Source organism: Agelaius tricolor, unplaced genomic scaffold (genome assembly GCF_023055355.1).
Source record: "Agelaius tricolor isolate 1412-34295 unplaced genomic scaffold, bAgeTri1.0.p SCAF_61, whole genome shotgun sequence".
Taxonomy (NCBI): domain Eukaryota; kingdom Metazoa; phylum Chordata; class Aves; order Passeriformes; family Icteridae; genus Agelaius; species Agelaius tricolor.
The window spans coordinates 833,781-853,296 of NW_027269321.1; the positions used below are offsets into that span (position 1 = coordinate 833,781).

General features: G+C 49.8%; 2 protein-coding genes across 5 annotated transcripts in view; one reads left to right on the top strand and one right to left on the bottom strand.

Moving 5' to 3' along the window:
* The window catches only part of LOC139605219 (zinc finger protein 3-like), a 310,784-nt gene that overhangs the window by 107,126 nt on the left and 184,142 nt on the right, over window positions 1-19,516 (bottom strand). The window lies entirely within an intron of this gene.
* Window positions 1,453-8,260, top strand: LOC139605205 (zinc finger protein 154-like). 3 transcript variants are annotated; one of them, XM_071456547.1, is made up of 2 exons: window positions 1,453-1,686; window positions 6,864-8,260. In XM_071456547.1, exons 1-2 carry the CDS (start codon window positions 1,582-1,584, stop codon window positions 7,779-7,781), a joined length of 1,023 nt encoding a protein of 340 aa, XP_071312648.1. In that variant the 5' UTR covers window positions 1,453-1,581; the 3' UTR covers window positions 7,782-8,260. The 3 variants fall into 3 exon arrangements, 1 of the variants encoding a protein (XP_071312648.1); XR_011684288.1 differs by lacking the exon at window positions 6,864-8,260 and adding an exon at window positions 6,639-6,850 and having other exon boundaries at window positions 1,615-1,686; XR_011684287.1 differs by lacking the exons at window positions 1,453-1,686; window positions 6,864-8,260 and adding exons at window positions 5,650-5,981; window positions 6,639-6,850.

Here is a 19,516-nt window from a genome sequence, read left to right on the forward strand (position 1 = left end):
TTTGAGCCAGTGTCACAGTTTCAGGGAGTTTCAGGCGAGGAGTCCACAGCCCCATCAGTGCCAAGCCTTCCCTTCTAAGAACATCTTCCCCCCCTTTTCCTCCTTTCCCACCTTAAAGAAGAAGCTGAGGAAGCTGGAGCCAGTGCTGCTGTTGCCATCACTGCTTCTGGAATTTCCTTGGCAAGTGTGGCTTTTCTCCCATTTCTGTCCCTGCTGACTTCATCCTTTCAGCCCCTCTCCTACTTCTGGAGGTCTTGGTGGGCTCCATCCTCCAAAACCTCAACTGGCCTTTCAGGAAATCTAACATTTCTTCCTGTGAGTCCTCCGTTGAAAGCTTGTGGCCATTGCACCTTTCTGTGAGGCCAAAAACCTCAATTTATATCACTTCAACTTACTCCTGACTCCCACAATTAGTTAATCTTGCATTGATGACTGCCCATTCTGAACCATGGGTCTGTGGCTGGGACATTTGGTGCATTCAGACCAAGGGGTCTCCTGACTTAGTCTTTGGGTTTGGACTCTGTCCTGGTGCAGTTTTCATCAGATTTGGACCAGAGGGTGCTGGACACTGGAACAGACTCCCCAGGGAATGGTCCCAGCCCCTGTGAATTCAAGGAATGTTTGGACAAGGCTCTCAGACCTGTGGTGGGATGTCCTGCGCAGGGCCATGAGTCAGACTCATGATCCCTGTGAGTCCCTTCCAGCTCAGGATATTCTTGGATTTGTTGGAGTCAGTCATGGATATGGACAAGACACCTCAGGGTGGATCCCTTTCTCTGCTCTCTGCTATTCTGCTCTTTCCTGGCTATCTCCAAGAAAATTGCTCTGCACTAATCTTTTTTTATCAATTGCAGCAGCTTGCTGGGCTTTCTTCTAAATCTTCCAGATGTCTTTGATCAGCCATGCAAAACACTTTTTATTTTCTCCTGAACTTTGCTTTTCTCTTGAATAAAAAGTGCAGCCAGACTTGCTTAAGAGGTTTTCTTGAGGCAGTACCACTTTCCTTTCTGTCTTATGGACCGTGTTTTGCCTTTTAATTTCACCAACATGACACCTTGGTAGGACAGGGCCAGGTGATTTCCTCATTTGGATCCAGTGGGGCTGGGATTTCCAGCCCTAAACTCCTTGGACTCTGGCACCAAAAATCGATCATAACATCACACAGCAGCTTCTCCCTTTTAAACTTTCTCTGAAATAACCAAAACAGCTCTTAAAATTCCTTTCGCTTACAGCTTACAGCTTACACTGTGGCATGAGTGTCTCATGTCTCGCGACCCCTCCTCGAGACCCCTCTTAGGACCCATCTGCACCCCCCAGGTCCCCCCACAGTGCCCCAGGACCCCTCCCCAGACCCCCCCAAACCCCCGGACCCCTCCCCAAAGCCCCCCCAGACCCCCCCGGACCCTCCCCCGCCCCCCCCCGATCCCCTCTCAGGCCCCTCCCGCTCCTGTCCCGAGCCCGGGGGGTCCCGGCGGCGGCGGGGAAGGGGGCGCCGCTTCCAGTCGCCTCTGATTGGCTGGGACGGTGAGGGGGAGGCGGGCCTTGCTGAGGGGATCCACGCCGTGATTGGTTAGTTCAGGGATGTGCAGCGCTCTGATTGGTTGGTTCGGGGCGGGGCGCGCCGCCATTGCTGGGAGCCCGCACACGCGGTGGAGGCGCGAGATTCTGAGGGAGAGCGGAGCTGAGGTGGGGCCGGGGGCAAACTGGGGGGGTTTGGGGCGGGTCTGAGGGGAAATTGGGGATTTTTAGGGGCATCGACAGGAAACACGAGGGTGTGCGGTGGGTTTGGGGGGAATGAGGGGGTCTGAGGGGGCTTTGGTGGGTCTGAGGGGGCTTTAGGGAGATTTGGGGGGAGCTTGAGAGCGTCTGGAGCGTTCTCAGGTGGGTTTAGGGGGAACTGAGAGGAATTGGGAGAGTCTGAGGGGATTTTGGGGGATTGCGAGAGGATCTGGGCCGTTCTGAGGTGGGTCTGGGGAATTTCGAGGAGTCTGAGGCGATTTCATGAGGTTTGGGGGGATTGAGGCGTCTGAGGGGGATTTGGGGCAGTCTGATGGATTTGGGGGCGTCTCAGGTGGGTCTGGGGTGAATTTTGGGGAGAACTGGGGGGGTTGAGGGTCCTGGGGAGGTTTTTGGGGTCCTGGGGAGGGTTTGGGGGTCCAGAGAGGTTCTGGGCCAACACTGGGGGAGCTCTGCGGGGTTGGGCGTTCCTGGAGGGGTCCCGGGGGAGATTTGGGGGTCCCGGGGGGTCCCAGGCCCACCCTGAACCGGGGTCTGGGGGTTTCGGGGGGAGGGGGCACTGCAGGGGTTCCCCACCCCCGTTTTTGGGGGGTCTCCCATGGTGCCCCCTCCCCAAAAAGCTCCCAGGGCCCCCTGAAGTGGCTCCTGTTCCACCGGCCAGTGCCCCCTGATCCAGGACGGCCCCACTGAGTCTGGGGGGGTTTGTGGGGACTTTGGGGTTCTGAGAGGGGTTTTGGGGATTTGGGGGTGGCTTTTTTGGGCTTTGGGGGATTTTGTTGGGAGTTTGGGGGGAAGTATTGGGGTTTTTGGGAAGAATTATTTGGTTTTGGGATGGTAATGTGATTTTGGGGGGTTTTGTTGATTTGGGGGATTTTGGATTTTTGGTGTTTTGTTGGGGTTGTGGGGGTTTTTTGGGGGGAGTTTTATTGGAAATTCTGTGACTTTTTAAAAATTTTGTTGAGTTCCACTGGGATGTTTGGAGATTCTCTGGGTTTTTTCAGGGTTTTCTTGTAATTTTTGGGGATTTGTGGGGTTTTAGTGGAATTTTAGGGGGGTTTTGGGGCATTCCCTGGGTGTGGGGAAGGGCTGAGAGGCACCAAAATCTCCTTAAAAGCCCCAAAAGTCCCAATAAAACCCACTAAATCCCAATTAAATCTCTCAAACTCCCATTAGAACACTCTAGAATCCCAATAAAAGCCCACAAAATCCTTTGGAATGCCAAAAACCCCCAAAATCCTGATTAAACTCCGTAAATCCATCAAAGATGTCCCCAAAACCATCAAAAGTCCCACAAAATCTCCCCCAAGACCCAAAGAAATCATGGCAACACCCAAAAAACCCCAAATCCCACCAAAACCCCAAATCCCCAATTAATCCCCCTGAATGCCACCACAATTCCAATAAAATGCCCCAAAATCTCCTAAAAATCCCAATAAAACCCCAGGAATTTCTGAGAATCCCAAAAAATCCCAACAACATCCCAGTAAAATCCCCAAAATTCAAAAAAAGCCAAAGAAATTGCAATAAACCCCCAAACAGCCCCAGAAAAACTCCCCCTCAAAATGCCAAGAAAATCCCCCAAAATCCAAACCCCCCAAAATCCACAAAACCAGCCACTCCCAGTCAATCCCAGTGTGATTCCAGTTGCTCTCAATGAGATCCCAGTGTAACCCAGCATGGACTCAGCTGCTCTCACTGGGATCCCAGTGTGATCCCAGTTGCTCCCAGCATAATTCCAGCTGTTCCCAGTTCCTCCCATGATGATCCCAGTTGCCCCAAGAATAGTCCCAGTCCCTCCCAGCAGGGTCCCAGTCGTGCCCAGTTGCCTCCAGGGCAGATTCAGTTTCCCCCAGCATCGTCCCAGTTGCTCCCAGCATGGTCCCAGCTGTTCCCAGTGTGGTTCCAGTGCCCCCAGGATGGTTACAGACACTCCCAGTATGTTTCAGTTACCTCAGAATGATCCCAGTCTTTCCCAGTTCCTCCCAGTTTCCTCTAGCATCATCCCAGTTTCCATCTGTTGCTCAAAGGGTGGCCCCAGTTGCTCCCAGGATGATCCCAGTTGCCCCAGTTGTAGTCTCAGTCCTCTCAGCATGGTTCCAGAACCTTCCAGCCGATCCCAGTTGCTCCCAGTGGGTCACATTTTCCTCCCAACATGGGCCCAGTAGCTCCCAGTAAGCCCCAGTCAGGTTCCATTCACACCCAGTATAATCCCAGTATGAGTGTAGCCACTCCCAGTATGATCCCAGTCCCTTGCAGTCCAATCCCAGTTGCTCCCAGTCACTCCCAGTCTGATGCCAGTGCCCCCAGTGGGATCCCAGTTGCTCCCAGCATGGGCCCAGCTGTTCCCAGTGTGCTTCCATCACTCCCCTATGGTTACAGACACTCCCAGGATGGTCCCAGTTGGACCCAGTTGCCCCTGCTCTAGTCCCAGTCCCTCCCCAGATGATCCCAGTCCCTCCCAGCATGGTCCCACTCACTCCCAGTTGCCCCCAGCATGGTGCCAGTTGTTCCCAGTGTGGTTCCAGTCCCCCCAGTATGATCCCCCAGTCATGCCCAGTATATCCCAGTTGCCCCCAGCATGCATCCAGTGCTTCCCAGTTCCTCCAGTTTGCTTACAGCATCATCCCAGTTTCCCTCAGCTGCTCCCAGTAGCCCAAAGTGTGATCCCAGTCGCTCCCTTTCAACCCCAATATGATCCCAGTAAGCTCCAGTTTGATCCCAGTCACATGCCAGCCCTCCCAGTGGGGTCCCAGTATAATCCCAGTTGCTTCCAGTCTCTCCCAGTATGGTCCCAGCTGCCTCCAGCATGGTTCCAGTTGCTCCCTACATCAGCCCAGTCAGTCCCAGTATGATGCCATTTGCTGCCAGCGTGCTGCCAGCGTGCTCCCAGTTAGGCCCAGTATGGGGGATGATGTGCAGGGTGTGCTCCCAGTCCCTCTCAGATCCTCCCAGTATTAGTCCAGTCCTTCCCAGTATGATCCAGAGAGGAGCCCAGTGTGCTCCCAGTCCCTGCCAGTATGAACCAGTTGTGCTCCACATGGTTCCACTTGCTCTCTTTCCCCTCACTTTTGTTCCAGTCACTCCCAGTATGTCCCAGTGTAGCCCAGTTCCCTCCAGCATCTTTCCAGTTCCTTCCAGTATGATCCCATTTGCTCCCAAGCACTCCCTGTCAGCCTCAGTGTAGTGGCACTCACTGCCAGAATGATCCCAGTCAGCTCCAGCATGATCCCAGTTCATCCCAGTATAAGCCCAGCAGTTTCCAATCACCCCCAACATGCAGCCAGTCACTCCCAGTTGCTCCTGGCGTGATCCCAGTTGTTCACAGCTGTTCCCAGTCACCCTCAGCATAATCCCAGTCACTCCCAGTATATCCCAATTGCCCATAACATGGTGTCAATTGCCCCCCGAAGGCTCCTACTCACTCCCAGTATGATCCCAGTATGATCCCAGTGTCCATCAGTGTGATCACAATCTGCCCTGGTATGGCAGTATAATCCCAGTATGATCCCAGTCTGATGTCAGTACAAAGCCAGTACAGCCCCAGTCGCTCCCAGTACGATCCCAGTGCAGCCCAGTCCCTGGCAGTGCTGCCACTGCTGGGATCCCCCAGGCCTGTGTGCGTTCCCCCCTGGCGGATGTGCCGAGAGGAGCCCCAAGGGCTGGCAGTGGCCAGGCAGGGTCCCCAGCAAGGCCCAGTTTGGATGTGCAGCCCCCAGTTTGCCCAGTTTGCCTCTCCTTTGGCCCGGGCCGGGTTCCCCCCGCCCGCAGCGGCTGGGAGCAGCCGAGAGCCCCGCGCTGCCCATGCCGACCTGGCCTGGCTCCATGGCCGCTCCTGCCGCGGGGTGCGAGGGCTGCGGGAACGGGGCACCGAGGGTGTGGCTGCTGCTGGGGGAGGAGGAGGAGGGAGGGAAGGGCGGGGATGGAGGGGGGGGAGGAGGCGGGTTAAGGGGGGAGGAGGAGGAAAGGGAGGAGGGATGGAAGGGGAGGGATGAAGGCGGAGAGCGAGCAGCGATGGAAGGAGGAGAAGGAGGTGGGGTTAGGGAGGAGGAGGAGGAGAAGGGATGGAAGGGGAGGGATGGAAGTTGAGAAGCCGGTGGGGATAACAGAGGGGGGATGGAAGAGGACGATGGGAGGAAGAGGAGGGACAAAGGCGGATCACGGCTGAGCTGAGGGAACCATGCGTTCCAGCCCTGCCTGAATTCGCAGCCCCCACCTGTGGGATCATCGCCCCCCCCATGGCTCCGGTGAGCGGGGAGGGGGAGCCCGGCCCGGATATCCCGGGGGGTCCCTGGGTTGGGTTTTTGGGGGGATGTTTGGAGAATGTAGAAGTCCAAGGCTGAGTGGAAAAGGCCCCTCGGGGGGACATCGGGGGGTGGCGGTGGCGGCTGCCGGCAGAGGCAGCCTGGAGGAGCAGAGCCCTGTGTGCCCCAGGAGGCCAAAGTGGGGAGGCCAGAGAGGGGGGAGCGCCGCCATTGGCGGGAGCCTCAAGAGCCTGGAGAGGGGCAGGGGGGACTCCTTGGAGCCGCTGCAGCCCAGAGCAGAGAATGAGGGGAGAAGGGAGCCCGGGAGCCCAAACAGCCCCGGCATCCCGAAATGGGGAGAGCCAAGAGGGGGGAGCTTTTGGCATTGCTGTCACTGCCAGCAGCCTGGGCAGGGCGGGCACCCAGGAGAAGGGGGACCCCCAATCCAAGTTTGACCCCAGCAGCTGGGACAGGGGGGAACCCCCGAACACCAGAGGGGAGGGATCAGCGATGGGGAACTCCTGGAAGGCTTTTTCATGGCTGAATCTTGGTGTTTGGGAGGGTTTTCTGGAGCCCAGATGGCCGGTGACTTGTAGAGATGGACTTGGGTGGGGGGAACTTCAAACTCCAGGTGCTCATCCCTTGTTTTCTCCAAACCAGGATTTCACATTGCCAACCCCTGTGAGGCTGTGAGGAAGAGGAAGATGCTCTGGGACACTGAGGCAGGTGAGGAGGAAGTCAGTGCCCCTTTCCCCTCTGTGCTGCTCCATCTCCCAGCCCAGCACGGCCCCCAGCTGCAGCACAGCCCTGGGGGGATCTCGTTGCCCTTGCCTGTGGCACGGAGGCAAATCCCATGCTGTCCTTGTCCTTCCTCGCCCAGAGCAGGAGCTGAGCATGGAGAGCAGGGAGGACAAATGCCCGCGGCAGAACCTGGTGGCAGAGGCCGTTTTGAGCGGCTCCACGGCGCAGGAAGCCAACGGGGAGGAAAAGGCCCGGAGATGCCACAGGAGGAGGGGCTGCAAACGCAGATGGCGGGGATGTGAGGGGGAAAGAGCCAGCCTGGGCCGGGAAGGCGGCCGGAGATGGAGCCAGAGCTCAGAGCTGGTGCTCCATGAGCAGCTCCATGATGGGGAGAAGCCCCACACATGCATGGAGTGTGGGAAGAGCTTCAGGTGGAACTCCGAGCTGATCAGGCACCAGAGGACCCACACTGGGGAACGGCCCTACGAGTGTGGGGAGTGTGGGAAGAGCTTCAGCCAGAGCTCCCACCTGATCAGCCACCAGAGGACCCACACTGGGGAGAGGCCCTACGAGTGTGGGGAGTGTGGGAAGAGCTTCAGCTGCAGCTCCAGCCTGATCAGCCACCAGAGGACCCACACTGGGGAGAGACCCTATGAGTGCTCCAAGTGTGGGAAGAGGTTTCAGACCAGCTCCAGTCTCCTCCAGCACTATTGGATTCACACAGAGGAGAGGCCCTTCCAATGCCCCGACTGTGGGAAGGGATTCCAGCGTAACTCCACCCTCGTCACCCATCGGCGCATCCACACAGGGGAGAGGCCCTACGAGTGTGATAAATGCAGGAAGAGGTTTCAGACCAGCTCCAGTCTCCTCCGGCACTATCGGAGTCACACAGAGGAGAGGCCCTTCCAATGCCCCGACTGTGGGAAGGGATTCCAGCGCAACTGCCACCTCGTCAGGCACCGGCGCATCCACACAGGGGAGAGGCCCTATGAGTGTCCCCAGTGTGGGAAGAGCTTCTCCTGCAGCTCTCACTTGACCCGACACCAACGGAGGCACCGGTAAGGGAAGCCCTGCGAGTGCCCCGAGTGCGGGAAGAGCTTCGTGCGCTGCTGCAGCTCCATCCCCCACTGGAGGAGGCACTTTGGGCACAGCCCTGGTCACTCACATTCCCTGTGATCCATGTTGGGAACACACCTGGCTGCTTCTCCTTTGGTTTGGCCTGAATTTTTTTCTCTTCTCCATCTCTCTGTCCTCCAAAAGTCCATTGGGATGGAACAGTCACCTCAAAACCACTCAAATTCCACTGAAAATAACTGAATTTTAACCCCAAAGGGCTCAATTCCACCTCAGATTGCTTGTTCCTTCCTCAAAAAACTCAATCCCATGCCAAACTCACTCCATTCCATAACTGTCAAGTTGAGATGGAGTTGGAAGGAGATTGGGAGAAGTGGGATCTCAATTTGGAGCAGTGGGATGGGGATTGTGTGGGGCTGGGTGTGTGGGATGTATTTGATAGCAAATAAAACTTTCAGAGTTACTGATTTCTGTCCCGTTCATTTTCAGTCAGTTCTGTTTGCAGAGTGCCACCTTCTCAGCTGATTCAATTCCTATAAAAATCCCATTTTTTAAATCATCTAACCCAAACAATCCAAAAACCAATATCAAAATAAAACCACCTGCACACAATTAATGTTTTAAAAATAATTCTAATTTTTCAAGAGTACTTAAGGATGTTATTAAAGTTTAATTGTTTGGTTGAAATGTCTGAGAAATTGTACTGGTGTTTGGTTTTGTGTTTAGTATATTTGTAATATGAATTGTTTAACTAAGATGTGTTAGATTGCATGGTAGTTTCTTTAGATATTTTTATCTAAAGTACATTAGTCATCGAGTTAAAATTTTCAAAAGGTATTTCTTGATATATAATTTGTTTATTTATATGCATTGGTAATATTATAGTAATAGTTATTGTTGGTTTGAGTTGAATCATTGTTGGAGTTGAATCATTGTAAAGAAGAGTTGAGATTTTTATATTTTATTTTTATTATAATTTATTTAATTTCAATTATTATTTCTTTGTTTATAATTTTATTGCAATTTGTTGAGGGGATAGGAAGGAAGTTCAAGGGCAGGAACATTTTTTCCTGGCTGGGAACTGGAATTCCAGACCCTGGGAGTGTGTGCAGGACCCCACAGACTGGGATCAAATATGGGCTGGGATCAAATACGGACTGGGATCAAATATGGGCTGGGATCAAATACGGACTGGGATCAAATACGGGCTGGGATCACCTGGACTGGGATCACATGGATGGGGATCCTGTGGATCAGAACCCTCCAGACCAGGATAGCCTGAAGTGGGATCAAATATGGACTGGGACTGTATGGACTGGGATCCCAGGGACTGGGACCATATGGATCAGGACCACACAGACTGGGATCAAATATGGGCTGGGACTGTTTTTTAAAGTAACTTTGTTCTATAGTTTTTATTTCTGTTGTTAATTAAGCTCAGTGAAATAGCTGCTTGTGTTAAACTGCCTGCTTGGATGGGATAACATCCAATGCACACGGGGTGAGGACACCTGTACAGATCTGCCAACTATCAGCACTCCCTGTCTGAAGGCAGAGTGCACCAAGGCCCAAAACCTGGAGGTGATAAAGAGAAGGAGCCAAAACCACAGCCAAGGAATCTGCATGCTCTAAAAAGGCAGATCCAGGGCAGAGCCATGCTAAACAGTTCTTGGAAGATGTAAACTGGGTGCATCTTGGCACTCAGCCAGGAGCACCCTGTTACCTTCAGGGATCCCCTGAAATACCTTTCCCCTTACATCAGCCTGGTGCATATTCATAGAGCCTCATGCACAGCAGCTGGGAAGGGTTTAACAGTTTACTGGGTATATTAGTGTTCAGAAACACATAATCACCAGAATGATTATATGCAGGTGCTTTTATTGAAGAGCTCTGGGTGTCAGGGGTACCAACCCAAATCTGACTCCAACATGGGTTTGGGATGAACATGTTTTTATATTCTATCCTTATATAACTTTCATGTTAATGATTAAACTTCAATTGTTCTATTGTATACATAGATTTCAGCCAAGCATGGGCTCCTCGTGGCCCCCCTCAAACTTCTAACATAGTTCCTCATGATTCTTCTTATGATTATACAGTAATTATATTTAATTACTAAACAATCATCACATCTAACAATTATATCATTTATCATGTTCTGCTTACGCAGGTGCGATTTCACATGATCTGGCAAGCACAAAGCCTAACATTTTCAGAGTCTATTTTTGACATTTTTCCAGGGCCCCACTATCATTCTCCCCCCTTTGAAAGCATTTTCACTTCACTATAGGTGTAAATGTTTTCACTTGATACAGTCCCTTATTTCTCAATTTATTCTTGACGTTCTTCAAGTCCATGGTTGATGTAAACGTTGTCGTGGATGCTGTCACGCACTGGAGAACCAGAAGATGGTGGGCGTGGATCTCGTGTCAGTGCCTTTATTATCTTCTGGTTCCAGGACGTTTTCTTCTGTATCTCTCCCTTTAAGATGCTGTGAACTAACCAAATTGCTAAGAATACAATTAGTAAGATTATCACCCTCTCAATGATAGATTTAATCCATGAACTCACATTCCACCCTAACCCTTTAAAGATTTTGCCTAGCCAGGTCGTAGCCAAATCCTTTTGCTCTTCTTGTGCTTCATGCTCTCTTTGTTTCAACTGATTGATGTCATATTCTACATCTGCAGTTACATTTGGGATGTGAAGGCAGCAATGACCAACCCATCCCTTTAAAAATCCACATACTCCATGCTCTTTCAGGAGTAACAAATCTAAGGCTAATCGATTTTGTAAAGTCATTTTTGTGCTGGCTTGTAATTGTATGTTTAATTCTTTAAATCCTTACCGGGTGACTCTTGCCAGTCTATCTACCTGACCTGTAAGTTTGTACAGCATCTCCCTACTCTGATAGTTTGCTGTACGACCAAGCAAAGACTCTCGGGCCCACCCAAATTTCACTCCACCAGAGGGTTCTTGCCAAGTGTCATCTGGATTTTCATTGTCTAGAACTTCTCGTCTTGCTCTTATCTGCACAAGTTCATGTTTTCTGTTAAATGGGGACTTTTTCCAAATTGGACATGAGGTTGGGAGGCCTAAAGTAATTTCCTTTACTTTCCCATCTACAGGCAGATGTGTTGTCCAGGTGCCATCGCTTGCTGCCCATACAAATTGTCCTGGACCTCGGACTGTACTCCTGGTACATCCTACAACTGCTTTATAATTCACTCTGCCTTGTTTATGTTTGATCCCTCTGCAAGCACAGCCAGTTTGTAGGGCTATTGCCAGGGGTGGCATCTGCTTTATCTCTGCATCATCAGAAGTGCAGTCATAAGTTTTATTACATGCCCACCAACTTACTTGGTCTGCCCTCGTTCTGCTACTGGTGGCAGTGTTTGTTACTGCTGGATCTGTTTCATTCTCGGAGCCTTCCCACTTAATGCACCAAGGGGTGTTTGCCATACATTGGAATCTTTGAAGGATACTCACAGACCACGCACTGTCCCAAGGCTCTGTCTGATCTTTCTGATCCTTGGCCTCACACTTCCATACCAGAGTGGTTTCTGTAACATTTTCTGTAATCTTTTTATAGTGTGGCAAATAGCATTGCCATTGTGTGATGCCTGCTGATTCTCCCATAGGGGTTCCTAGTGTGCCATCACTTAGAATACAGTCTTTCTGGCCCATGGGTCTCATCCATGTTCCTATTTTCTCCCAAGTTTCCTTGACTACTTGCCTCGATTCGGGTACCTGTTTGCATGCAATTGTTTTGTTTTTTTGTATTTCAGGTAGTTTTGCTGTTATGATTCCCCAATTTACTGAGTCTCCTGCTGCCTTTGGTATTGGCAGACAGGAAGTTATTCTACAGGTGTTTTGCATTTTGGCAAAGTGATTAATCCAATCATTACATTCTCAGCCCAAACTGCATTAGAAACCTTTTATCACCTTTGTTTCTGCTTGTACCTCTCTCTTCATTCTAGAATGAAGAGTGGTTGGTTGATCTTTTTGCATTCCACATCCCAAAGACATTAATGACCATACCATTGGCACAATTACTGATAGCATTCTCAAAGTGATTAAACACATCTGCAACCTTGTTGGTTCCAGAGTTTACACAGTCCGTGATCCAGGATGGATTTTCTTCACTCGGGTGTAGTGACTCCAGGGGTCCACGCTGTCTACTTTGGCTGCTGTAAAGGTGGTCAGCAGTACCTGGTGGGGCCCACTCCACTTTTCTTTCAGCGGTTCTTCGTTCCAGTTCTTGATGTACACCTCGTCTCCTGGATGTATGTTATGAACTGGGTTCTCGAGAGTCAGCGGTCTATTCCGCACGAGGATGCTCCGGAGCCGAGCTAAAGTTTTCCCGAGAGACAGAACATAATTATACACTTCCTGCTTTCCTGTGACGTGCACATTAGGGTTAGGCTCAGGAGATTCATATGGTTTCCCATGCAATATCTCCTAAGGGCTGACTGACATCCCACTCCTAGGCTTTATCCCAATCCTCAACAGTGCTATTGGCAAAGCCTGGGGCCACTGCAATTTGGCTTCTTGGCATATTTTACTGATTTGCCTCTCTAGTGTCTGATTCATCCTCTCTACCTGTCCACTTGACTGGGGTCTCCACGGTGTGTGGAGGTCCCAAGTTATCCCCAGCAATCTACTTACCTCTCTTACTACTGTAGCTATGAAATGGGGCCCCCTATCTCATGATACCCTAGGGGTACCCCGAACCTGGGAATAATCTCCTGTAGTAACCACTTTACTGTTTCCTTTGCTTGGTTGGTGCGACAGGGAAGGGCTTCTGGCCACCCAGAGAATGTGTCAACCCCCACTAACAGGTATTTGTATCCTTGAGTTCTTGGCAGTTCTACAAAATCTACCTGCCAATAGTCTCCAGGCTCTATTCCTATCCGAATTCTTCCTAGCTGTGCCTGTCGTCTAGCCACTGGGTTGTTTTTCAAGCAGATATCACACTTTGACATTACTGATTTTGCCATTGTTAACATCCGTACCGAAATTAAACTCTGCTTTAGCAATTTTACCAATGCCTCTGCTCCCCAGTGACATTCGTTATGTTTAATTTGTAGAACTTCTCTCATTATCAAGGGGGTACCACTATCTGTCCTTGTGCAGTCACATACCATCCCTCTGAATTCTTTTGTGCATTTAGCAAACGTGCCAGTCTCTCATCTTCTACTGAATATTTTGGTTCTGGAGGCAAATTGAATTGGGATACATGAAGCTATAAAGGTATCAATGCCATTGTTGTTTGCACCTCTCTAGCAACCTGTCAGGCTGTCCAGTCTGCTTTTTGATTTCCCTCACAGATTTTGGAGTTTCCTGATTGCTGTGCTTTGCAGTGTATGATTGCCACTTGTTCAGGTTTTTGTACTGCCTTTATCAATTGCAGGACTGCATCCTGATGTTTAATGTGCATACCCAGAGAAGGACAATAGTCCCCTTTCTTTCCACAGTGCTCTGTGTACATGCACCACTCCAAAAGCATATTTTGGGTCAGTCCAGATATTTACCCTTTTCCCTTCACTTAATTCTAGTGCCCTGGTTAAAGCAACCAGTTCTGCCTTCTGGGCAGATGTATTTGGTGGTAATGCCTTTGCCTCCACTGCTGTACTGACTGTTGTTACCGCATACCCAGCGTATCTGGTTCCGTTTTCCACGAAGCTGCTCCCATCTGTAAACAGCTCCCACTCTGGCTGCTCTAGTGGGACGTCTTTCAGGTCTTCTCTTGCTGAGTAGGTGTACTCTATTACCTCCACACAGTCATGCTCTAATGGGCCTTCTTCAGTTGTGGTACCTAGGAACAAAGCTGGATTCAAAAGGTTAGTTGTTTTTAATATGACATCATCCTGCTCAGTCAGGACTACCTGGAATTTCATCATCCTGCTTGGGGATATCCAATGGCCCCCTTCTGCTCTAAGACAGTGGTTACCATGTGTGGTACATTGACATCTATGTGCCTTCCCATCGTGAGCTTCCTGGCTTCTTGTATCAGCATCACAGTGGCTGCGACTGCCCGCAGCCTACTTTCTTTGTCAAGGAGGATGCAGAAAAAGGCATCTTTTAAATCAATTTCAGTTAACCACTTATATATCTCCTTTATGGATGTTAGCAATGTGTAAGGATTTGTTACCACTGGAGAAATGTCCTTTGTTATTTTATTGATTGCTCTCAAATCCTGCACTAATCTATATTCACCATTTGGCTTCCTTACTGGAAATACTGGTGTATGAAATTCTGATTCACATTCTTCTAAAATTTGGTATTTCAAGAATTTCTCAATAATCTTTACTTATTCCTTGCTGTGCTTCTGGTTTTATGGAATAGTGTTTGACTTGTAGAGCCCTTGCCCCTTCTTTTAACTCTACATGCACTGGTTGTGCCAATTTAGATTTCCCTGGTATATCTGTCTCCCATACAGAGGGAATCACTGCATCTTCTACCTCCCTAGGGATAGAGGGAACAGGTTTTTCTTTGATCATTAAAATCTGTCCCGTCTTTGATTCAGGTATTTTCATTATAAGCTCCCCATTTTCAAAGGTTATTACCGCATCAAGTTTCTCTAGTAAATCTCTCCCTAAAAGCGGAATTGGACACTCAGGTACGTATAGGAATTCGTGTGTTATAACTTTGTTCCCAAAACACAAATCTAGGGGTTGCAAGAATGGCCGTTTTTCCTCTTTCCCTGTAGCGCCGACTATTGTTGTTTCCTTGTCCCCAGTTTGTCCTTGCAAATCATTCAATACCGAGTAAGTAGCTCCTGTATCTATTAGAAATTTGACCTCTTTATGTCCTAATTGTTTATTTATAAGAGGTTTCTTAACTTGTTCTACTGGCTCTGTGGTATACTCCCCCAAAACCATCCCCTTGGTAACCTGCTGGCACTGATTGCCCTGGTGAAACTGGTTGTTCAAGTCTGGACATTGTCTCTTCCAATGCCCCTCCCGCTTGCAATACGCACATTGATTTAGGTTTAACCCCTGCCTGACTGGTCTCCTATTTTGACTATTCCTGTTGCATCCCCTGAAATTTGGGTTCCCTTTTCCTTGTATTACTGCCAACAGATTCTGCTGCTGCCTTTTACTAGCTTCTCTTTCGCGATTGTTATATACCTTCCAGGCTACCTCAAGTAGCTTATCCAAATTCCTTAGTTCTTCCCCTTCTAATTTTGCAATTTTCTACGAATATCGTCCTGTGACTGGCCCAAGAATATGAGAGCGAGCTGAACCTTTGCTTGCTCTGTGTCCATTTGGAGATCTGTATATTTTCTTGCTACTCCTTAAGCCTCTCCAAAAATGCAGTGGGAGATTCCTTCTTTTCCTGCCAAACTTCATATAGTTTAGACCAATTTATAGTTTTGGGCACAGCATTCTGAACTCCTATTTGGATCCACTCTTGATATTTCCGTAGTTTCCCCATATCGCAAAATAAATTAGGGTCCCAATTTGGATCCTCAATTGGGAAATTCTCATCAAAATTCCCTGTTACGAGTCCATTTCTGATGTCCTCTCTTACCCTTTCTTTGTCTGCCTTAAGTACCATCTCTTTCTCAGTAGAATCCATCAAAATGTCTAATATTAATATATTAGATATATTAATATACTAAATATAAATATATATTAGATATATTAATATACTATATATATATATACACATATACACATATATATATATATATATATATATATGTATTAATATACATATTATTGTATGTCATCCCAGTCAGGATTTTGAGGTTTTTATAACCATTTTTACTACTCATGCCATTTTATCAGGATTTTCTCTATAAATTCTGGCTGATTGTTTCCAAATATCTAAATCTGCAGGAGAGAAAGGCACTTTTACAAATACTGGCCCTTCCACTCCTACACTTTGTTGCAAGGGGGCAATTACATTCCGTTTTTGTCTGCCTATGTCTTTTCTATCCATAACTGGGGCAAGGTTAGACCGACTCCTGGTTCTGTGGGCTACCCCATCGTTGATTCTCTCTCTCTCCTTCCTGCCACAGTTAGGTTTTGCTCATCTTCCGAGGAAGAAGGATCAGGTGACGATGGGAGAGGAGAATAAAGAGGGAAGGGTGCACTAGACGAGACCGGTTCAGGACTAGGTGGGGTAGGAGCAGGCAGTGGGATAGGGACAGATGGAACAGGTGGGATAGGGTTAGGTTCTCTTGATCCTATTGGAGCTACCTGTAAATCAATATCTGTCTAATTTTCCCTACTCAGGCTTTCTTTCAACGCCAAGTGTTCTAAACAACGTTCCTCACAAACCCCACACTTATTGCTTGCAGTTGTTTTAACCATCATTAATCCACATTCATCCTGCCATTCTGGCTTTGCCCGTAAATAGAAAAACAAATCAACATACGGAACCTCATCCCATTTTCCTTCTTGTTTACAAAACGACATTAACTGCGAAATAGTGTTATATTGCAGAGTCCCGTATTTTGGCCATTTTTCACCATACTCCAAGGCATATCCTGGCCACCATGTATTACAATAAACAATCAACTTAGCTTTACGTAATTCTTCCCCAAAATTACCCTGTTTCCAATGTGCTGATAAGCACCCCAAAGGAGAACTTTGCGGGATAGAGGTGTTGCCGCCCAAAATCCCTTTAAGTTTCTCCATTCCAAATATACCACAAATTGCCGAACCCGCAACGCTCTCGCGATTGTCTTATGGAACGGCGCCTGGGCTTGTACCAGCAGGAATTCCTTTAGCCCAACCAAGCGTAGCTTTCACTGCGTCTCATTGGCAGGCACCCAAACCAAAGTAAAAAGCACCTTACCTTTCTCCCGGGGACGTGGCAAGCGGCAGAAGCGGTCGCGGCCGATCGAGCTCCCCGAGAATCCCTCGGTGCCAGCTGGAGCGCGGTCGAGTCGCGAAACTCGCTCAGCAGCACCCGCAGGGTCCCATCCGGGGTCGCCAAAATGTTAGCGTTCAGAAACACATAATCACATCAGCGATTATATGCGGTGCTTTTTATTCAAGAGCTCTGGGAATCGGGGTAGTTTCCACCCAAATCTGATTCCGACCATACATTCGAGGTGAACATGTTTTATCCTCTATCATTACATAACTTTCATGTTAATTATTAAACTTATATTCTTCTATTGTATACACAGATTTCAGCTAAACATAGCCCCCTTTAAATTTCCAACATAGTTTCTCACGATTCTTCTTATGGTTATATAATAATTCTATTTAATTACTAAACAATCACCACATCTAATAATTATATCTTTTATCATACTGCTTAGGCAGGTGCAGTGAACTGAGAAAACACAAAGCCCAATATTTTCAAAGACTATTTTTAACATTTTCCAGGGCTCCACTATCACTTTTATTTCTTGTGGGAAAAAACCCTCCATCTCAACCAGGCACTCATGGCCAAAACTGGGCAACTGCCTCTGGAATTCCTTATATCCAAGGATAGCTCCCAGACAAAAGCTGCCAGCACTGACAAGTCTGGCTGGCCTAGGCTTCCTGAGGGCTGGCCCTCATCTGCCTCTGAAACACTGGGGCTGGGTGCTTTCCTTCCTTATAAAAAGAACTTTTCTTCCTGTCCAGGCACCCACAGCCAAAACTGAGATTGCACCTCCAAAATGCCCAATGTCCAAGGAAAGCCCCTAGACAAAAGGTGCCAGGAGAGACAGGGCTGGCTGGCTTGGCCTGAGGGTGGCCACCTCTCATCTTCTTCCTAAACACTTGGACTTTGTGCTTTACTTTCCTTTGGGCAAAACCACCCATCTTGACCATAGCCAAAACTGGGATTCCACCTCCAAAACTCCGTACATCCAAGGATTGCTCCCAGGTGAAAGGTGCCAGGACAGACAGGTCTGGCTGCCCTTGGCCTCCTGGGGGTGCCTCTCCCCTGCTGTCCAAACACTGGGGCTGGGTGCTTTCCTTCCTATGGAAAAGAACTGTCCTTCTTATCCATGCAGAAATGGCCAAAATTGGGGTTCCACCTCCCAAATTCCCGAAATCCAAGGGTTGCTTTCAGACAAAAGCTGCCAGGACAGAGAGGTCTGGCTGGCCTTGGCCTCTGATGGCTGCCTTTCATCTGCCCCTGAGACACCACCGGTGTTCTGTGCTTTCCTTCCTATGGAAAAGAACCATCCTTCTCCTCCAGTGTCCATGTCTGAAATTGGGATTCCACCTCTGAAATTCTCAATATCCAAGGGTTGCTCCCAGCAAAATCTGCCAGTACTGTCAAGGCTGGCTGGCCTGGGCCTCTGGTGGCTGCCCCTGCAACAGTGGGGCTGGGTTCTTTCCTTCCCATGGAGATCCCTTGGACACTGTGGGGACCTCATGGAACCAAGGGGATCATTGTGGCCCCACTGGAGCCCATGGAACCAAGGGGATCATTGTGGCACCCCTGGAGCCCAGGGAACCAAGGGGATCATTGTGGCACCACTGGAGCCCAGGGAACCAAGGGGTCATGGTGTCACAGAGGGGCTCCATGGACCCAGAGACCATTGTGGCTCTGTGGGGCCTGATGGAACCATGGAGACCTTCAGGGCCTGGTGTCACCAAGGGGGCATTATGACACCTCAGGGCCCCATGGAAGCAAGGGACCATTGGGACACTGTAGGGCCCCATGGAACCCAGGGAACATGGAACAGCTCTGGCTGGCTTGGCCTCCCAGGGGCCACCTGACAGCTCTGGCTGATCTTGGGATGTCAAGGGCTGCCTCTCATCAGCTCCCGGAGCACTGGGGCTCTCTGCTTTCCTTGCTATGGAAAAGAGCATCTGACTTTTCAGATGCCCATTGCCAAAATGGGTACTCTCCCTAAAATAATTTCCTCTATGCTAGGGTATCTCACAAAACAAAACCTGCCAGCTCTGGCTGGCCTTGGCCTCTGGTGGTCACCTCTCATCTGCCCCTGAAACACTGGGGCTCTGTTCCTTCATTCCTATGGAAAAGAACCAGCCTTCTTGTCCAGGGACCATGGCCAAAATTAGAATTTGGCCTCCCAAATTCTGTATATCCAAGGATTGCTCCCAGACAAAAGTAGCCAGGACAGACAGGTAAGGCTGGCCCTGTCCTCTGGTGATTTCTTTAGACTCTGAGCTGAATGTTTTCATTTGGAAACACCTTGGAGAGGGCCCAGAGATGTCCCAAGGAGGGGGGGTTTGGAGGACTTGGGCCCATGAGCACTGTATAGGGACAAAGGAGCTCTGTGCTCAGTGGGATGGAGCCTGAGGACAGTGGAGCAGAGCCATGAGAGTGTTTAAAGAGCGATTTCAGGGCTGGTGGATCCTTTTGACATAGTGGAAAACAGCCAGAGAGAGAAAGAATCAACGCCAAGGGCAGCTGGGGAGGCCCAGAGTGGCTGCAGAAGAAAGGACTTTCCCGGGCAGGGCAGGGCTGTGGTGCAGCACGTCCCCAGCAGGAGCCTGGAGCAGCCCCAGGCTTTGTGTGGGCAGGCAGGGGCAGGCAGGAGGCAGAGCTGTCAGCAAAGGAAGGGCCCAGCCAGGTGGGGCAGCCGGGGGATGCCCAGAGCCTGCAGGGACAGAGGCCAGGGCAGGGACACCGTGGGACAGCCTGGGCTGCACAGGGCACAGGGATGGGCAGCAGCTGCAAGACAGCCCTGCCAGAGCCAACCTGGGCAGCGCTTTGGCCATGGCTGCTGGCCCTGGGCCTGAGCCAGGAGGGGACAAGTGACCCTTGCAGGCCTTGCAGGCCGTGTGACACCA

Coding starts and splice junctions, on each gene's coding strand:
- LOC139605205 (XM_071456547.1), top strand. CDS start 1,582: ATGTGCAGCGCTCTGATTGGTTGGTTCGGGGCGGGGCGCGCCGCCATT. Junction 1,687..6,863: donor TGAGGGAGAGCGGAGCTGAG/GTGGGGCCGGGG, acceptor CGCCCAGAGCAG/GAGCTGAGCATGGAGAGCAG.